Genomic DNA, 20,139 nt, shown 5'->3' with positions numbered 1-20,139 from the left:
TTATTTTTATTTATGTTTTTATTTTACCGTCGTTGAACAGCCGAGCAAATTTCCAGTTTATGACTACCAATGTTCAACTCCGTATCTTTGTTATTTTGAACCCAATCCAGAAGACAAGAGAGCTCCTGGTTGGGAGAAATTTGCTTTCGTGTTGGACTTTTGAGGGAACTAACCCTCATTTACGTTAAATAGAGAGGAAAACCACGAAAACCTCCCGCTGTGGCAAGGGAACTTTAACCCATCATCCGTGTACCACTCAGAATATTTCGTGTTAGTATTGTGGTCGGTATGAGCCGGGTGCGGAATTGTAATCATCCAGCCATTGCCTTGAATCGAACCCGGTTCACCTCATTGGGTGGCGAGAGCTCTATACCCAGAGCTACGACGGCTCATGCTATATTATAATTTTTTTTTTTCAATTTGCTCCGAATCTTCTAAAAAAGGGGACAACATGTTCTTCTGAACTTCGTTTTATCAGGTTATATTCGGTATTTGTTTTTTTAAATATAATTTAACATTTAACAATGAAAAACCATTAAAGCATTAAATTTATTATAAAATATACATTAAAAATTCAATTTTAAACTAATTCTGCTTTAGCATATTGGTATTTACATTTGTTTCTTACTCATGAGACAATGTGAGTTTGTCAGGTGGGTGGTACCTTCGTATTTCTAATACCATTTTGTAATTAACATCAAATTTTTCAAGAATGGATCAATTAGGGTAAGTTTTCAAGCATTGAGGTATTTGAAATCTTCGTACAATTATTGCGTTGCGATTTTTATTCACGTAAATGAAAGGTTTGTGAACTCTGGCCTATTCCTGAAGTAAACCAAATGTTTTTGTCTAGTTTTTTTTATTTTTTTATTTGACAAATATGAGAATGTTTATAAAAATTTGCAATATGTATAGTAATATTTTCCCAATAATAAACAGGAGTAAGAAAATTAATTGTTTTTTGACTCCTCTAATGACCAAATTTTTATGAGTATTTCAAGAAATCTAAGTCTTAAAGAAAATGAAACAACAATTTTGGTAGACCACTTTTTACATAAATATAAAACATTATCAATTGGATTAAAATTTCCAATTAAATTGGTATTTTCTTGAACTTCGAGAATTTCATCTAATTGCAAAAGATGTGAAACTGGGCTTGCATTGTTTATATCAATATTATTACTTTTATCAGGCATATTCCGATACAGTTTCAAAGTTTAAGGTTCCTTTTGTGTATTTAATACCATACTCCATAGCTGCCAACACTTCTGCAGAAGCATTCTTCGCTTTTATTTATATTAGCTATTTTTTACGTGCAAAAGATAAGATTTTTCGCATTTTTACCGTATTTTCTTCAGTTCAGACGCTCCTCTTGTAACGGCCTTGAGGAGCCCGCTTGCTGTGGTCATCCCTTTAGGTGTGACGCAATAGATTTCTCCTCTCTTCTACCAATGAGGGAAAGAACTCAGCTTCTTCTAAGAGAGCGCTCCCCGTTATCACGTGACTTCCTGTTTGTCGGCGCGAAAGCAAATGTTGAAAAAAAAGTGACGTGTGTAAAAAAGAAAAAGCGATGGATTTGCGGTGAAAATATTTATTTGCTCCTTCGATTAATCTTGTTAATTTTTATACATTATGACTGAACGGAAACAATATAAACAAGCCTTTAAGGAGTTCCAAGTTCGGAATCTGCTAATAACGCGATTCTTATTCACGCGATTTTAATATCAATCATCGATTTTCGTATTTGCCTGATTTAAAAGTTACGCGTTGCGATTTGTGTTCACGTGATTTAAGAATTGTATGTAACTATTCTTATTTACGGGATTTAAAAATTCAATATCTTGATTTGTATTTACGCGTTTTTAAAAATCCAATGTCGTGATTCGTATTCACACGATTATAATATCAAACATCGATTTTCGTGTTTATGCGTGATCTAAAAATTACGCATTGGGATTCCTATTTAAACAATCTAAAAATTATGCATCGTGCTTCGTATTTACGCGATTTAAAAATTCATTATCACTATTTGTATCTTCGCCTTTTCAAAATCCATTCTCGTGATTCGTATGCACACGATTATAATATCAAACATCGATTTTCGTATTTATGCCTGATCTAAAAATTACGCATTGGGATTCCGATTCAAACAATCTAAAAAATATGCATCGTGGTTCGTATTTACGCGATTTAAAAATTCCTTATCACTATTTGTATCTTCGCCATTTCAAAATCCAATATCGCTATTCATATTCTCGTGATTTTAAAATCCAATATCTCGATTTTTGTCAGAAGTAAGTTTTTCCTTGAATTAACATCTATAAAGGTGTGATATTCTTCATACCCAATATTGGGTCGGCTGTTCAACGATGATTATAAAATAAAATATCAAATTGGTCCATTAAATAGGTCTAGGGAAAAATATGTTTCTAGCAGTTCGTTTTAAGGGAATTAAGAGCTTAAAATATTAATTTATGCATACTTCATCTAAAATTAGATTAAAAGACAGGCTGTGAATAATAAAGTGTAAGAAGGCGTTTTGTTTTGAGTATTTATTAAGGAAGAAGATTTAGATAAATGAATAACATAAAAAGATTAGTTGAAGCTTTTTGTGTTTATATATATATAGTTTGAAAAGTTCTGAAATCCGTGCTTCTTTTTAACATTATTTATTATTAAGGCCCAGATGTTGATGACATTTGCATTTTTTTTGCAGTTTTGGGCATTTTTTGTCTTTTAGAGCATTTTTTTAGATTTATAGGGCATTTTTCTTTAAATTTAGGGGCGTATTTTGCATTTTAATACATTTTTTAAAGTTTTCTGTTAATTTTTTCAAATTTTTATTATTTTTTATCAATTTTCATTATTACACTGGCTTCCAAACAATGAAGAAAATCTATAGGATATTAACAGGTGAAGCAAATTCTTTTCAAATTGAAGAAGAATTGTCAGTAAGTGAGACCGTCTTTTTCAAGTACACACCTATAACATCAGTAGACGTTGAAAGAAGCTTCTGCAGGAATGAAAATTTACTTTCAGACAAGAGACGCTCGTTTACATTTCAAATTATCAAAAAACATTTAATAATCCAATGTAATTCTGATTTTTAGTAATATGAGATGAAAGTTGTTATATCCATTAAAGTTTCTATACAAAATAAAAATATTTTGGTGTCAATATATTTTCCTTTTTTTGTTATTTTAGGATATAAAACATATTTTTCAAACTTTAATGAACGTAGAACAAGTATTGCATTGCTTTATATTTTTTAAATGACTCATAATAATTGAAAAGAGCAAAACAATTTTTTAATTCAATATTTTTACTTTATTTAAGGCATTTTTTGCTCAATTTTTGCATTTTTAAGGGCATTTTTTGCACTTTTTAAGCGCATTAGTTGAGATTTTTTAGTTCATCAAAATCCGGGCTCTACTTATTATCTTCAGAGAATGAAATGAATATTATTCATTATTTTAAAAAAAAGATGTATAAAAAAAAACATTGTGCAGTTAATTAAAAATACATTTTTTTTAATAAACTGTATATTTTGAATGATTTGAGAAATTATTTAAATGAATATCTCTTTCAGTTGCTGTTGTTAGAGTGAAATCTCAAGGGAAAGGAGATGTTGGTATTACAGCTTACCATATCAAAGTTAAAAAAGAATTTAAAGTAAGTTTTTGCTTCTTTTTTAAAAACTTCTTTCTTTTTGCTGAGTATAATAAATAATAGTGTTTATTGTGGGTATTTATTTCTAGTTTTCAACTTCTCCAAATTTCATCCGAATTAAAATAATAATAAATTAAAAAAATAAATAATACGAAAGATGTAACCAAATAAAAATCCTAAACCAAAAATACTTATTTTGATGCTCACTTGTCAATTATTAAAGATTGTAAATTATTATTTTTTAATATATTATATAATTTTATCCTGACTTTTTATATCAGTGTTTTGGAGGAATGAGGATTTTTCTTTCTTTTTGGGTAAAAATTATTGAAAAAGTTTCAATACTTTATTAACCTTTCTTGTTCAAGACAATTTTTTTATGTCAGTTTATTCATTCTTACATATAAGTTTTCATTTATTTGTCCATGACAATTGCAACTATCAGTTTGTCAAAATCAACAGCTTCCTCACAAGACGGCAAAAGTTTGAAAGCTGCTTATTTGTGTTTAAATTAAAAACTAAAAATTGTACGTAAAATTTAGAAAAAAAAATATTTAAATAGATCTTTAAGTCATCTCGTCCGAATACTTTCATACAGATGTATTAGTTTTCAGTATGCACCTTTTCAGTTAGGTGTCTTTTTCCTGAATAATAATAGGGAAATTTTTTTTATTTTTTTTTTAACAAACAAATATAACTTTATTGAGAACAAAAACACATAAATACAAAGAATATATATTCGTCGTCAAGAGGAAAATCCTGTCCAGGCGACAAAGAAAAGTAATACAATAAATTTAAAATAGAAATTTAAAAAAAAAAAGGGGGGGGGGGTATTACAATCATAAATTATTTTGCTCATCATAAGACGTCATATATTGTTGAACACTGTAACAATAGAAAACAAAAAAAAAATGCATGAAACTATATAAAAAGAATAAATAAATAAATAAAAAAAAATAACAAAGGTAACATAAGAAATTCATTTGGATTGCCACAAGACTGGTATAAAAAATCAAATGCTTCCTTTAAAGTGAAAAATAGAGATCTAAATCGTCAATGTTCATCACAAATTGAAATAAAGCACGCTTAAAAGAAGAATATATTTTGATGTTTTGCAACTGAAATGGTAATTTATTATATAATTTAGGTGCTAAGTAAAAAAACTGTTTTCGTGAAATTTCTTTTGTAAAGAGGGGAATCTCATATATTTCAGTTGGTCTCCTTTCAGACACATTAGTTTTTAATTTGCATAAAAATTTATTGTTGTGTAAATAGAGTAAAATACGAAAAAATACATTATGGCGAAATGGTAATAGGTTAATTCTTGTATATATATTGGTAGTAGTTACACTTGAATTATTTATATTTAGAGAATTAATAATCTTGAAGCATTTATTCTGAACTGAGATTAAGGGAAGTAAATTAGTTTTATATTCACCGCCATATATTATTGCACCATAATTAATAAAGAATAAAACCAGGAGTAATAGAGTGCTTTCACAAAATCAAAATGAATTTTATTCTTAAGGTGATAAAATTTAACTAAAACAAAACACAATTTTTTAACTAAATTGTTAATATGTGTTTTCCATTTTAAATTAGAATCAATATATAGTCCTAAATATTTGATATTATTTACAGATTGTAGAATATAGCATTGACAATTTTCATTAGTACTTTTGCAGGAGAGAGAGTGAAATTTTAAATTTAAGTTAAATTCTGATTTTCTTAAACTGAAATAAATATATTTAGTTTTATTTAGATTTAAATTTAGGTCATTTATTGGAAACCATTTTGAAATTATGCGTAAATCAGATTCAATTTGAAAAATTAGTTGATTTAAATCAGTGCAAGAATACAAAATTACGGAATCATCAGCATATGTTATTATCTTACCAAAAAGTTTGAGTTGACAAAAGTCATTGATGAATATAATAAACAATAAGGGTCCTAGAATAGATCCTTGAGGAACACCACGGTTTGAAAAAATATAATTACTAAAATTACTTCGGATTTTAACTCTATGTTCTCTGTTTGAAACGATTTTAACCTAACTTGGATTTTAGGATCTTGTAGTTATCTAGTTTCTAGAATTTTCTTAAAGATATTGCATATAGGTCTGTGCCCTATAATATGTAAATAGATATATTTGTTTTTCTATGTTTAAGTTAATAAAAGTGTGCTTTTCCTATTTATTAAAACTAGTGGTTATTTTAAATGTTTTGTATATTGAAAGTATAGTTACACTGTCAGAGGTAAAATATATATTTCTTTTTTGTTTATCTTTTCGCCTGAATAAAAAAAAATACTTCATCTTTTCAAAAATAGCTTTTCTTAAGTACTAATGGTAAATATTTTTGTTTGATGGAGTTACGAGCTTATCACACGCGATAATAAAATATTTTTAAATAAATTCTGAGTTTAAAAGCCTAAGTATTAAGAAAATTTACGACCGGAACTCGACAACAGGGGAACGGAGCCATTTTTCTTTTAGTGCCGGGGAGATCAGCAAAGAATATAAGCTTAACACTGAGAAATAGCCTTTTTTTTTCTCTTTTTATTTTTAACGTGTAAATAATATTGATGATTCTATTCTTAGCGAAAAGTGAAAGCTAAAAAGAGCAGAAGGCAAAATGGTTTTAAAAATAAAAAACTTAGGATTAAACCATAAAAGAGAATTTTAAATCCTTTTTTGTAAACCTGTAACAACAATATTAAACTAGTGAATATATACTGTGAAAGTTTAAAAAATGTTGGAAATAAAGTAAACTCATTATTAAATAATGATCAAATCAATATTTAATTGCAGTAAACATTGTCCATAATTGAAAATCATATATGTATCTATAAGCGTATATCATTATTATTGCGTTCTATAATTCTGCAATATCTGAGGTCCCCAAGGTAAATTTTTACCAAAAAAAAACTTAATTCATTTTGCCATTTTAAAAATAAAAAGATTTAGCTAGAAATCTGAAATTTAGTCAGAAGACCTTATTTGACATATAATATTTTTTTTCTTTCGAACAATCGTTAAATCTGAAAAAACTCGGATGTGTGCAACATAAATATTGTTATCTCTTTTGATACTCAGTATCAATTTAATGTAATCCCCAAACAGTAAAAGATTTTTAAGGATAAAAAAACTCATATAAATGCACGTAGCATTATTTTAAACAATTATTGTGCCTTATGCATAACCAACATTACAAGAATAATGAATTCGCTATTTATTATTTTTCCTATAATTAATCCACGTGCAACGCGAAAGCTTTCGATAACATAACGAAACTAACCCTTTATAAGGCCATGGGAAGCCCAACAATTCCATTATTTTTTTAAATATCGATGTGACGCTTATGATTCGTGCAGCGACCATCTGCTGACGATAATATAAAAAATAAAAATAAAAAACGAAGGGTTTTGTTACAAAAATTTGGGTTACAGTAAATGTTGTTTGGGATTAAGATTAGGGAGCTATTTTCTTTTGTATGCGCTATGCGTTCGTTCATTTGATTACTTTTCATCGAGATAATTATTCTTCACGGAATTTATAAGTACGGTTTTTTAAAAGCACTGAAGTTCAAGTTAATTGCTAATGTTTTTGCAGGAAGTAAAGTTTTAAAAATATCACTAACATTCCCACGAAAAAAATGGTCCTAAAAATCAAATTAATTTTATGTAATAATTTGTTTTTATAAATCTATCCTAAACATATTTTGAAGCATCATTCTTAGAAAAAAAATGACCTTATAAAGAGTAATTGTTATCACTAACTTTATTTACAGTGAATTAGAGTTTACCTTATTTTAATCTTTACTACTCTTTGAAAATGTTTTCTTTCCTTAATCTTGCTTATTCCCCATTAGTTTTCAATTTTACAACTTGTAAGAAATATTTTTGATTAAATATTCTATTATTGAATGTCTTGTATTTCTATTAGATTGATTAAATATTCTATTATTAAACGTCTTGTATTTCTATTAGATTGATTAAATATTCTATTATTGAATGTCTTGTATTTGTTTTAGATAGATTAAATATTCTATTATTGAATGTCTTGTATTTCTATTAGATGAGTGAGAAAGCTCGCCACGCATTAAGCCAAGGTTTAATTTGGACAAGTAGTCATGAAGCTGCTTGCGGTGTTACTCTGAAACCTACAAGATATCTTATAGCAGGTAATTGTTGAATTTCATTTTACCATACTTTTTTTAGCAAATGTTTTATTTTGTTAAATTAGAAATTTCATTATTACTGATGTATATTTTATTAACCTTTTTTTCGGTACGTAAAAAATAAACGAGATAGGCGCAAAATATATTTTTCTATCATTAGTAATTATTTTTAAAGTATTTCCAGGTATCAGAAATCAATTTCAATTGTTAAAATTTCTTTCTTTCTTGACCTTAGAAGTTTTTTTTCTAGCTTTTATGACTTAAAATCTTTGTTTGACCCTTTTTAGCTTATATATCGAATAAACTCGTAACTAAAAAGTTATCTAACTTAAATTCATTTAATATTTTTTTTAAATAATCAATGAATAGCTGATAATTTTTATTTTTTTTTAAATTGATTAAAATGTATGAATTCATTTCAATGACGATCACGCACTCAAGTTAAGCTAATACGTTAAAATAAACATGAAATGATGACTCTGACAATATTCATTCATGAAATACTTTTAAAATAAGGGGTTAAATAGCCTGGGTGGTAGGATGTTGTACTCGTGTTGGTGAGAACTTGAGTTTGAATCCCGTCGGCCAAAGTATTAATTGGCGACTGGTGCACTTTAAATCGGTCGGGGTGACAAAGTCCTCATAACAAATCAATTCCTCTGTGGGTACTGAATTGGAGTGATCGTTCTCTGGTTTAGGTCACCCTCTACCCTAAAAATTAGTTTGTTTTCAAACAGGCTTGCTGGTCTTGGCAAGTAGCATGATTAACAACAACAACTACAACTTTTAAAATAATTCAGATAAAAGGAAAAGCAGCATAAAATTAGATATATTTTTATTAACTAGCAAATACAGTAAGAGTTAACTTTAAAATTTAGTAAAATTACGTTATGAAATTACTTTCGCGGAGCGAGCACCCTTCAAAGACGTGTAAAAAAAAATTTATTATTCAAATTTTATTCGTCATTAACTCACTCTCAAATGTTTACCTATAATAAAGTTGCGGAACACAAATCCCACTCCTAACATCAAGAACGAGAAAGTTAATCGATCTTTTCAAATTGTATTATAATTTCAAATGTTAACTTAATTATACATAGCAATATATCGCTACCTCAATTTCGTTTAGGTTAGTTCAAACAATTAATAAAGATCAGTGCTAATTTTTCGAAACAAAGCAGTAAAAAATGGGTGCGTTTGGCTCAAGGATAACTTATTAATGAACGCCGTCCTTCTGTAATTTTGCCACTCCTTTTTTTTCAATTCTTTAATAATCTTTCTTTCTCTAATATTACTAATTATTAGATAAAAATTACCTTGGTATAAGATTACTTTTCTCGTAAAAATATAGCATTAAGTGCAAATTTCGCACAATTTCTCAAATAACAGTGCAAATACGCTAGTCAAGGAAAGGTCATTTTATGTTATTTTTGTATGGTTGACATTTTTAATAACAAAATTTGATGATGCATTAACAAATAATGCTGTACCGAAATATCAAAGGAAATTTGCCCGACAAATAATTATATTTCCATGATTTTTTTTTAACCTTTTTACCCTTCATTATTTTTAAGTATATGTTAATTACATTTATTAGCCTATTAAGTGTTATATTTTGGTTTTCTTTTTATAAATTAAATATAACTGACTGAAGCGTAGTTTGTGCACTGTGGCAAAGAGTGTTTTAAAGTTTTTGTATTATACTATTTTTAGTACATTGCTAGTTTCTATAGTGTCAAAACAGAATTTTTAAATTAGTTGCCGTTAATTTATTTAAATACAAAATATTAAAATAATCGTAGTGACATACACATATCCGCATCATCTAATAATTTGGTTTTTATGACCTGAAACAGCCTCAGTTACTAATTGCTATGATTATTCTGCAAATAATATTAACTTTTAATTATTAATTTATTTATAAACTTCACTCTTTCTGTTTTCTTCAGACGTAACATTAGAGTAATTAATATTTTGTGAAATTTTTAAAGATTGAGTTATAAAAAAATATTCCGTAACGATCAATGTTGATTTAAGATTTACGTTTTTACGAACTGTGGAATTCGCGTAGAAAATACTTCTAGTACGTAATTGCAAATGTATAATTGACACTAGTGTTGCTATAAATAAAAAAAAATTTTGTCGCCAAAGAGAAGAGAAAAAACTTATAAACAATTACATTTTTAATTATTGACAAACTATTAATACTACATAAAAATCTTTTTAATACAATTCCAGGTAGATAAAAATTATTACTCAAAGCGATTATATATTATAAAATTTTAGCACCCAATTGATTCAAAAGTACCAAAATGTTGCTTTATATTGCTACAAAAAAAAATTGTTTTCACCAAATTGCCGGTTATTCATTTCTCACTTAATCCAATCCTAGCTATATAGCTAATCCGAGAATCCCCCGGATATGTGGGCTTGCCTTTCGGTTAAAAATTTGAATTCACATTGAAAATCGAATTACATTAAAATCAAAGAGTGACTACATTATGCCATATTTTCTTAAAAACAATTTTTGATTTTTTATTCATATTTCACAATTTGCACACATAGGTCACTTCTTTAAAAGAAATACAATATAAACGGTCCAAAAATATAAATGAACTTAATCAAGTATTAATAAATATATATTCATCATTTTATTAGTTTAAAACAAAACTTAATTTTCTTCTTCTTTTACTATTGCAGTTTGTATTTACCTTATTAGGAAAAAATTTTGAAAAAAGACGATTTAACTGAAAGGTAAATGGGGTAAAATTAAGCCCCTCAACCCGGTAACCTTTTCACTAATAAAATATGTTCTCTTTAAATACTATTTGTTTTGAAAAATCAAAAGGGAAAGGCTTATTTAAAAAAACTATTTTATAAATGGTGCACTTTTGAAATCTTTTAATAGTATTTTTTTATTATTAAAAAATGGAAAATAAAATTTTAGCACGAAATTTAAATTATAACGAAAAGCACAGCATTTAAATTAAGGCGTTAACTATACCTTAATAGGCGATTAAAGTTTTTAAATATCAACCCATGTCATTTAATTCTTCGCTTAAAGCCGTTGGAGAATGCGGAGTAATTAATTCTGCTACCGTAACTTAGAAAGAAAAAAACACGAAGCTTACTCAACATTATATAGTCACACATACCGAAGCTTACTCAACATTCTATAGTCACGCATAAAAATAAGGACTAAGTATAAATAATCCGTCATCGATGCTTAATAATTTTCGGTCGGCACGACAGGTGCCTTGAAGATGAAATGTGAAACAAAAAAAAAAATTAGTTTCAAGGATATTATGGATTGGAGTTAATTTGAGGCGTAACAACATCTTTGAGTTTGAAATGTCATTTTGCTGAAATAACGTTTAACTTCAATTTTAAATAACTTTAAATGTTAATTGATTCAATTATATATTTCTTTTTTATTACATTACAATTTCTCTTTTATTATAAATATAAACTATTATAAAAAAAAATGTTATTTGCTAATTGGTAAAGGCGTTGTTTGCATTACGTTATGAGGCAGCGTGTCATAAAACTGATTTCTTGTCTCAGAGTAAAAATTGTAAAACAATTATTTCATCAATTTTTTAGTAGAACAAGATTCCAAGAAACCACAAAGGGTTTTAAAGGGTGTATCATAATTTTAAAATAAAATAAATGCTAACACTGAAATATTTTACGAGCCTTTATACATAAATTTGCTGAAAGTTTTTTTTTACTTTTCAAACCAAATTACAATTCCATCAATTCAAATTACAATTTAATATAGCAGTGTTTGCAATGTTTCTTAGATGCTGCGAACTCAGCTATATTTCAGTTAATCTGCATCATCGATATCGCTAATAGATATTAAAATTTTGACAATTTTGTAAAAGCGATGCCGATTTTTGTTTACTTTTATTTTTAATCAATAGTAATCTGCATTTTGTTATCACTTGTTGAAGTGGAAAATTTTTCCGTTTAACAATTTAATGGTGATTGTTATTTTTTCAAAACTTACATAAAATAACTTTTTCGTTTTCAAATGCGAAAACTTATTTAATTCAAAGAAAACAAAATCAAAACACTCAACTGAATAAATAATTTTAATGAATCTTTATCTTTTAACATAATGAAAAAATTATAAAATCATAAAAGAATGTTTTATTGGCATTAGCAACAAAGGAGAAAATAGTTTTTTTTTCAAGGCCAACAGAGTAAATAAATTCTATATGTCGCTTCTTCAGCTTTTTTTTTTTTTCGCTCTAGCTGATTTCAATCTTCGTAAAGATTGTTGAAAGATATGTTGAAATGTTATTTTATGAGCTAATTATGACACTTAAAGGAGTAGGTTGAAGATTAACACTGTAAATTGAGATATTTTATCTACGACAAGCAATTTATGTGAGATACGTAATATTTAAATATTTATATTAAGCAAGATTTGAATATGTTTAAGTAAAAAATAATCTAATTCAGTTATTTAGAATATTCGAGACATGTTCTAGAAATATTTTAAAGATTGATATTTAAATATTTCATTTAAATTTTTTGAATAAGTTCAAAATGAAAGAGTGTAATGCTTAAAAAAAATGAGGAATTTATTGTTAGTGAACAATATTCGATCAGAAAAACTTTTTAGCTGGTTCTTTTTTTTGTTTTTTACCACAATAAAGGACACACGACTTGCTCTTCCTCCATCTTTTTTATTTCTATTTCACTTAATACACATGACTCTTCCCAGCGCCATCTCTTGATCTTTTTTTAATTAATTTGGCGCGGGAACATACCCCCGACCTTGAAACCTTAAGGGTTTCAAACTAAATAAATGATAACATATAGAATCAATATATATAGAATACAAAATAAGCAATATATGGAAAACATTTAAATTCAACAATATTCACACAATCAAGTAAATTAGTAATGTATAACAAAATTTTAATTATCATTGATAGGCAATAGACAAATATCACGAACATTTCTTTTCAACAAATTACCATTGGCCAACCTTATATTGACAACTCGTACCTTTTCATCCTTACCGAAAATAATTTCCGATATTCTTCCAGTCAACCATTTGGTACTAGGCATACTTTCGTCTTTAATCAAAACTAATGAACCTACTTTAACATTGTTTTTAGGAAACATCCACTTACCCCGTTGTTGCAAATGGGATAGATAATCTCGTTTCCAGAGCTTCCAAATTTGTTGACTGTATTTAGTAATTTTTTTCCATTTAGAAAGTTTATTTTCAGGAATGTCAACAATCTGAGGCTCAACAATGGAAGTTAAGGGGCGGCCTATTAAAAAATGTCCGGGGGACAAGGTTTCAAAATTATCAAACTCGGAGGACAATGGAGTAAGTGGTCTTGAATTAAGAACACTTTCTATTTCCACAATTATTGTAACGAACTCTTCAAGAGTTAAATGAGAATTTCCGACTACACGTTTTAAATGATGCTTAAAGGATTTTACACCCGATTCCCAAATTCCTCCGAAATTTGGTGATTTCGGAGGTATAAATTTAAACTCAATTTCTTGACTGGAAAGAAAATTTGCTAAGATCTCATCAGGATACTTAACCATTCTATGTAGTTTTTTAAGTTCTACACTAGCACCAACGAAATTTTTTGCATTGTCACTAAACAATTTAGAGCATTTGCCACGACGACCAAAAAATCGTTTTAAACATGCAATAAATGCTTCAGATGTAAGATCTGTTACGAATTCTAAATGAATGGCTTTAGTGCTTAGGCATATAAATATACACACGTATACTTTATTCAATTGTCCCTTACGTTGGTTTTTAAACTTTACATAGAACGGACCACAGAAATCGGTCCCCACATTCATAAAGGGAAAACTAGGGGTTACTCTTTCTTTTGGCAAATCTGCCATAATTTGATTCTCCAATACAGGTTTACTTTTATAACAAACAAGACATTCGTGTACAATTTTTCTACAAATGTTACGCCCATTCATTATCCAAAATTTTTGTCTTAAAAGATATAACAATGTATTAGAACCTACGTGTAAATAGATTAAATGATAATATCTTACAATAATCGAAATTAGTGGGTGTTTATCTTGCAATACTATGGGATGTTTTTTATTCATACTTAAGTTAGAATTTTTTAATCTTCCACCCACTTTCAAAACAAAGTTATTATCCAAGAAACAATTTAAGGATCTCACCTTACTATTATTTGGAACACTCTTACCTTCTTTGAGATTTTTTATTTCCTGCATAAAATGTTCCTGTTGAACAATTTGAAGAACTTTTACCTCTGCTTTCCTTAGTTCTTCATGCGTAAGGTGTCCGATAATCCTATTATTACCTTTTACATTATTAATGAATCTAAGAATATAACACATAATACGAATAATAGTTATAAAATTATTACTAAGTTTGAGAATATCATCAATAATGGAATCATGATTAAGACAAGTAAAATTAAATTGAAAATCATCAATGTCATTATTTTTCTTTAGTTCGTCTGAAATGTCACCGATTGAAACTGACATCAGATCACCATTTGTTGAAAGATCAGTTTTGTCTCTCAAAAACTGAGGGCCATTCCACCACACATCGTTGCCAAGAAGAAATTCAGCAGAAGTACCCCTAGTCACAAAGTCTGCTGGATTGTTCTTGCCAGCACAATGCGACCAAGAATTGGTGTCAGTCAGTTTTTGTATCTCCATAACTCTATTAGCTACGAAAGATTTCCATTTTTTACAGGATCCTTTAATCCAGTATAAAGCTATTTTTGAATCGGTGTACAAAAAAACATCCGATATTCGTTTTTGATCCATTATTTGTTTTACTTTGTTAGCCAATCGGGCTAACAATAAGGCACCTAGAAGCTCCAATCTCGGTAAAGTCATTTTTCTTAAGGGCGCAACACGGCATTTAGATGTAAGCAATTTTACTTCTATGGTATCTTCTTTTAAAAATCTAATATAAATTGACGCGCCATAAGCTTTTGCACTCGCGTCGCAAAATCCATGCATCTCCAGTATTGCGTTTTCCTCATCAGAGCAAGAGTTCGGCACATATCGAGGAACCTTCGCATTTTTTAAAACAGGAATCTCAGAACACCACTGAACCCACTGCTCTTTGATGTTAAGTGGAAGTTCGTCGTCCCACGATATTCCTTTTGACCACAATTCTTGCATTAAACACTTTATTCTTAACGTATATGGAACTAACAACCCTAGCGGATCGTATATTTTTCCTATCATTCTCATGAGCGATCGCTTAGTATTTTCTTGAAAGAATATATCTGATATGTTAGGCATATCCAAAATGAAGTTATCGTCCTCTATGTTCCACGTCATCCCTAAAACTTTAGTTGGATGTGTTTCTATGTTGTTTGGATCACTTTGAAAACCTTCATTTTTCCACAGTTGCCTCAAAATGTCGCTGTTAGTCTTCCATTTTCGCAATACCATGCTAGCCTTTTCCATGATACTTAGAGATTCTTTAGAAACAGTTAGAGCTTCTTCCAAACTGTCCGCTCCCGAAATGAAATCATCTACGTAAAAGGATCGACGCAAACAGTCTGTAGTAAGGGGATACATGTCTTGAAATAACTTCAGGTGTTTTCTTATTGTCGCAGAAAGAAGAAACGGGCTGCTTGTTACACCGAAGAGCACTCGGCTGAATCTATAAGTTTGAAGGATTCCATCTTCCTTCCACAGGAATCTTACAGCGTCTCTATCTTTTTCAGAAAGTGATACCTGTAGGAAAGCTTTCTCAATATCGGCGATAAAGGCGATTTTGTTCAACCTGAAGCTTATTAATATATCGAAAATCTTGGAATTAAGATTTTCTCCAACCCACAGGCAGTCATTCAGGCTTAAACTTTTGAAATCCTTACTCGAACTCGCATCAAAAACTATGCGCAATTTTGTAGTCTGACTTTCCTCTCTGATAACCGGTTGATGTGGTAAATAATAGACAGCTCTATCGTTAGGTTTAGTTGCTTCAGTAACTTTTTCAATAATGTTCTGATTTTTATATTCAAGCAAAGTGTTCGAATATTCTAAGTGGAGATCAGAATTTCTTTGAAATCTTTTCATAAGTGAATTTAATCTTTTTTCCGCAACTTTAAAATTATCATTGAGCTCTCTCCAATCTCTTTTCCAAGGTAACTCTACCTCATACCGGTTATTTTTATACCGCACAGTTTTTTCAAAGGTTTCTAAGGATTGCTCTAACTCATTAAACCCAGGATCGTCCTTAATCCCTATTGATTCAAGTTCCCAAAATTTTTTAATATCGCTTTCTAAATCATTACAATCGTAAATTAGTCCACAATGAGTCTTTTGCGGATTCTCACATGCAGACCTTGAAACTGTACCTGTGGCTATAAAGCCAAAGACAGAATTTTGTAATTTTAAATTCGTATCGGGAATTTCAATTTGTCCGAATTTTAATATTTCATAGAAAATCTCAGCTCCTAATAAAACATCGATCTTTCCAGGTTGGTAGAATTGGGGATCCGCTAAATTTACATTTTCGGGAATGCAGTTAATTGGAAATGCAATACGATTAGTTGGGATAGCATCCGATATGCTAGATACGCATAAAAACTCTAATGAAAAATTGAAACCAAATCCATTAGAAATCACTGCGTTTATTTTAGATTTTACATTTATTCTAGCATTACTTAAACCCGAAACCGTAAAAGAAACCTTTTCCTTTTTTATGCCCAATAAATCTGCCAACTCAGTTCTAATAAAACATGACATACTCCCTTGATCTAATAAAGCTCGAACCTTTATTAATTCTCCACAACAATTTATTATGAATAAATTAGCGGTCGAAAGAAAAACAATTTTTTCATGATTCATTCTCTGCACAGATGTGGCAGAAAATGTGTTTTGATTATTCGAAGAATTGAAACTATCTGCATTTGGATTTAGTTTCGACGGCGCCAACATTTCCTGTGAGTTCGGAATCGAAAATGAATCACCAGTTGTTTTGACTTCATTATCGTTTTGTTTATAATTTTCAAAATGAAGCATCACGGAATGTTTTTTATGGCATTTTTGACAGCGATAATTAGATGAGCAATTTTTTACTGAATGCCGTTTTAAGCAATTAAAACAAAGATTGTTCTTTCTTACAAATTCGTATCTTTCATGCACGGAAAGAGAAATAAATTCGGGACATTTATATAATCCGTGTAATTCCTCTCGATTACATTTAATGCATCTTAAATTATTATTTTTCTCGTTTGTTGATACCATACTCATAATTTTATTTTGCGAATTACGGTTTAATTTCCCTTCTTTCATTTTACTATTTTGAAGCGTTCTAGCTTGACCTTGTAGAAAGGAAAGTAATTGACTTAGTGTACCGAATTCGTCCGAATTCTTTAATTCTTTTTCCCACCAGTAACGAAGCGACTTATCAAATTTTTCAACAATTATGAAAACTATCATTGTTTCTGATAAATTTTCCACTTTATTTTCTAACACATCTAGCGATCTAACGCACTCGTTTGTTATGTCTATTGAATTCAAAATCGAACTAGCTGTTTTAGTGATATTCGGTTGATTCACAAGTTTTTTAATAATAGCATTTAATAGCTCACGTTTATTCGAATATCTTTCTTCTAATAATTTCCACGCTATATCGAAATTTGCGTCCGAAATGGAAATTGAATTTATTACCCTTATTGCTTCATCTTTACAACTACCTTTAAGATATTGCAATTTCATAGCGTTAGAAATGGATTTGTTTTCAATTACACTAGCTTTAAATATATCTTTGAACATTATCCAATTTTCGATTTTACCATTAAAGGTTGGAATCGAAAGTGTTGGTAATTTTATATCATTAATGCTACCGCTTATTATAGGTGTAGTTAAATTCAAAGATTCGCCCTTGATTTCGGACAGTTGACGGTTAATCATTATTTTTAATTCATCGATAGAATCATCAATATTATCTTTTTCTTCCATATAACCATCTAACTCGTCCGAACTACAAGCTTCAAAAATTCCATTAAACACTAATTTTAAATCATTTGAAATTTCATTAGTTTTAGTTTCAAAAAGTTTTAATTGTATACTATCAACACTTTTTAACGTGGACGCAACTTTATCTTTATGCCGCGTTAAAGCGGATTTCAAAACTTTTTTTCTTATTTTTAATGCGTCCATTTTAAAATATGCAATTAAACTTTATAACAACAAATTCACCTAACTAATTATTTCAAATAAAGATTGGAAAGAGCTCACCGGGATTCCCCTTCAGGCTGACAACGGACCATCTGAACAATATTCGATCAGAAAAACTTTTTAGCTGGTTCTTTTTTTTGTTTTTTACCACAATAAAGGACACACGACTTGCTCTTCCTCCATCTTTTTTATTTCTATTTCACTTAATACACATGACTCTTCCCAGCGCCATCTCTTGATCTTTTTTTAATTAATTTGGCGCGGGAACAGTTAGTACATTTTAAAATTTCAAATTGGTCATTTTCTTAAAGGTATTCACAATTGTCTAATTTAATGAATACCCCGAAGGATTTTTAGGGAGATTTATTTTCATTGTTTCGATTTTCAGGGAGGTTTGTAGGTTACCAATGATATTAACAATTCCGAACATAGTAGTCGGGAGATAGAAATTGTTTTGATTTATATGGCACTTCTATAGGACACTTCTTTCCTTACAATGAAACCATCAGTTTCCTGTTCACTTTAGTGTGCAGAGCACGAAAAAAAGGGCCATCCATAATAACTTTTGATCTAATGATCGGATCTTCAGGATCCAGGACTGAATCTCAATGGTTAAAAGTGATGATTTTAAATATGCTAATTAATTAGAGCAGAATATGTTTCAAGTTACGAAATCAAACTCAAAAATTACTTTCTCTGAATAATTTTTTCTTATGGATTTGGATTTCTTACCCGTAGCCGCAATCTGGGAAATATGGTCTCAATTATTTAAACAGGAGGGCGGTCGAAATTTTGGACTCCTTACCGTTAATTTTACTTTTCGCGTATTTCACAATATATATATAAAACTCTTTTGACGAATTTAAACATTTTTAGACACAATTATAAAATTTATTTATCCAAAGGCGATTTTAATCCAAAAATAACTTTCAGTAAATATAGATTACCTTTATTTTATTTATTAATAGTCTAAAACATTTTGAATTGTAAGGTATACAGTTTTTGCATAATTTTAAAGATTGCACTTCTACATAGCAAAATACAAAATTTGAGTGAAATCGGTCGAATAGTTCCTGAAAAAAAAGTGAGCTATTTTAAACAAACATGTTTAAATCTCTATTGTGGTCATTTTAACCTCTATCGTCATTTTAGGTAAAACACTTATTATGCAACCTAATTAAATGCTTCCTTAATGCTTTTGAAGACCTCTGAAAATGAAGGAAAAAACACGTAAATCAAGAAAGCTGGTATAATTATTTAAAGAGCTCTCAAAATTGATTTGCGGTCGTTATAGTGTTGAAAAAATAAGTTTGAATGCTAAGTTCATTTGGAGGAGTTATAATTATGTGACATTTATTTTTCTAATTTCTTTACCTTATAAAATTATTTGACCTATTATATGAGATCAAATACATTTTTTCCACTGAAGAGTCCTCCTCATAATTCAAGATAGAAATCAGATTCATAACATATCGAAATAATTAATAAGTTTCGTTAATTTTTTAACATACTTTTAATGCGGAAGTTATTCATGTGTCAATCAATATAAATCTCTATTAACAACCATTATCTGTTTGTATGTTCAAATAAGTTTGTTAATTGATTTTATCCCAATAAAATTCATTAATGTATTCATTAAAAATTCGTAATTCATTAAAAATTCGAAATATATGAATTACATTCCAAAAAAACTTTGAATTTTGATATGGTTTTTTATCCACAATAAATAAAATGTAAATTATACACATACATTAGAAAGTCTTATGTATACCCTAAACTATACTTTTACATCTTTAAAGATCACTGACATCGTTTTTTAATCAAACCTACAAATGGACGAAGTATTCGTACTAAAAGTTGCAAACGTTAAATCTTTTTAGAACAAATACATTTTCTAGCATAAACATTTCTTAAAAATCATTTTTTCTTTAGTAATTTATTATACGCTATTATTTAAACATTGTATTGATCCTTTTTTAGCTTTTCATAAAGTAGTATAAGTTTCAGAATAATAATAGCAATGAAAATCATAACTCATTATTTTAATGCATTATTGCAAGATTAGTATAGACATACATATGAAGGAAATCTTTCTCATTAAATACAT

At 28.9% G+C, this 20,139-nt stretch overlaps 2 protein-coding genes across 4 annotated transcripts in view; one reads left to right on the top strand and one right to left on the bottom strand.

Moving 5' to 3' along the window:
- The window catches only part of Syn (synapsin), a 305,997-nt gene that overhangs the window by 111,575 nt on the left and 174,283 nt on the right, over positions 1-20,139 (bottom strand). The window lies entirely within an intron of this gene.
- Timp (Tissue inhibitor of metalloproteases) overlaps positions 1-20,139 on the top strand; it is an 85,042-nt gene that overhangs the window by 62,263 nt on the left and 2,640 nt on the right. For all 3 annotated transcript variants that reach the window (XM_087154977.1, XM_087154975.1, XM_087154976.1), the window contains exons 3-4: positions 3,590-3,672; positions 7,745-7,850. In XM_087154977.1, coding sequence (XP_087011103.1) covers positions 3,590-3,672; positions 7,745-7,850 — 189 coding nt within the window. The remainder of the gene's footprint in view (positions 1-3,589; positions 3,673-7,744; positions 7,851-20,139) is intronic.

The sequence above is a fragment of the Parasteatoda tepidariorum genome, chromosome 11 (genome assembly GCF_982258835.1).
Source record: "Parasteatoda tepidariorum strain Cologne lab strain chromosome 11, Ptep-v5.0, whole genome shotgun sequence".
NCBI classification, from domain to species: domain Eukaryota; kingdom Metazoa; phylum Arthropoda; class Arachnida; order Araneae; family Theridiidae; genus Parasteatoda; species Parasteatoda tepidariorum.
The sequence above is the reverse complement of the archived record's forward strand: the minus strand, read 5'-3'. Positions and strand labels throughout refer to the sequence as shown.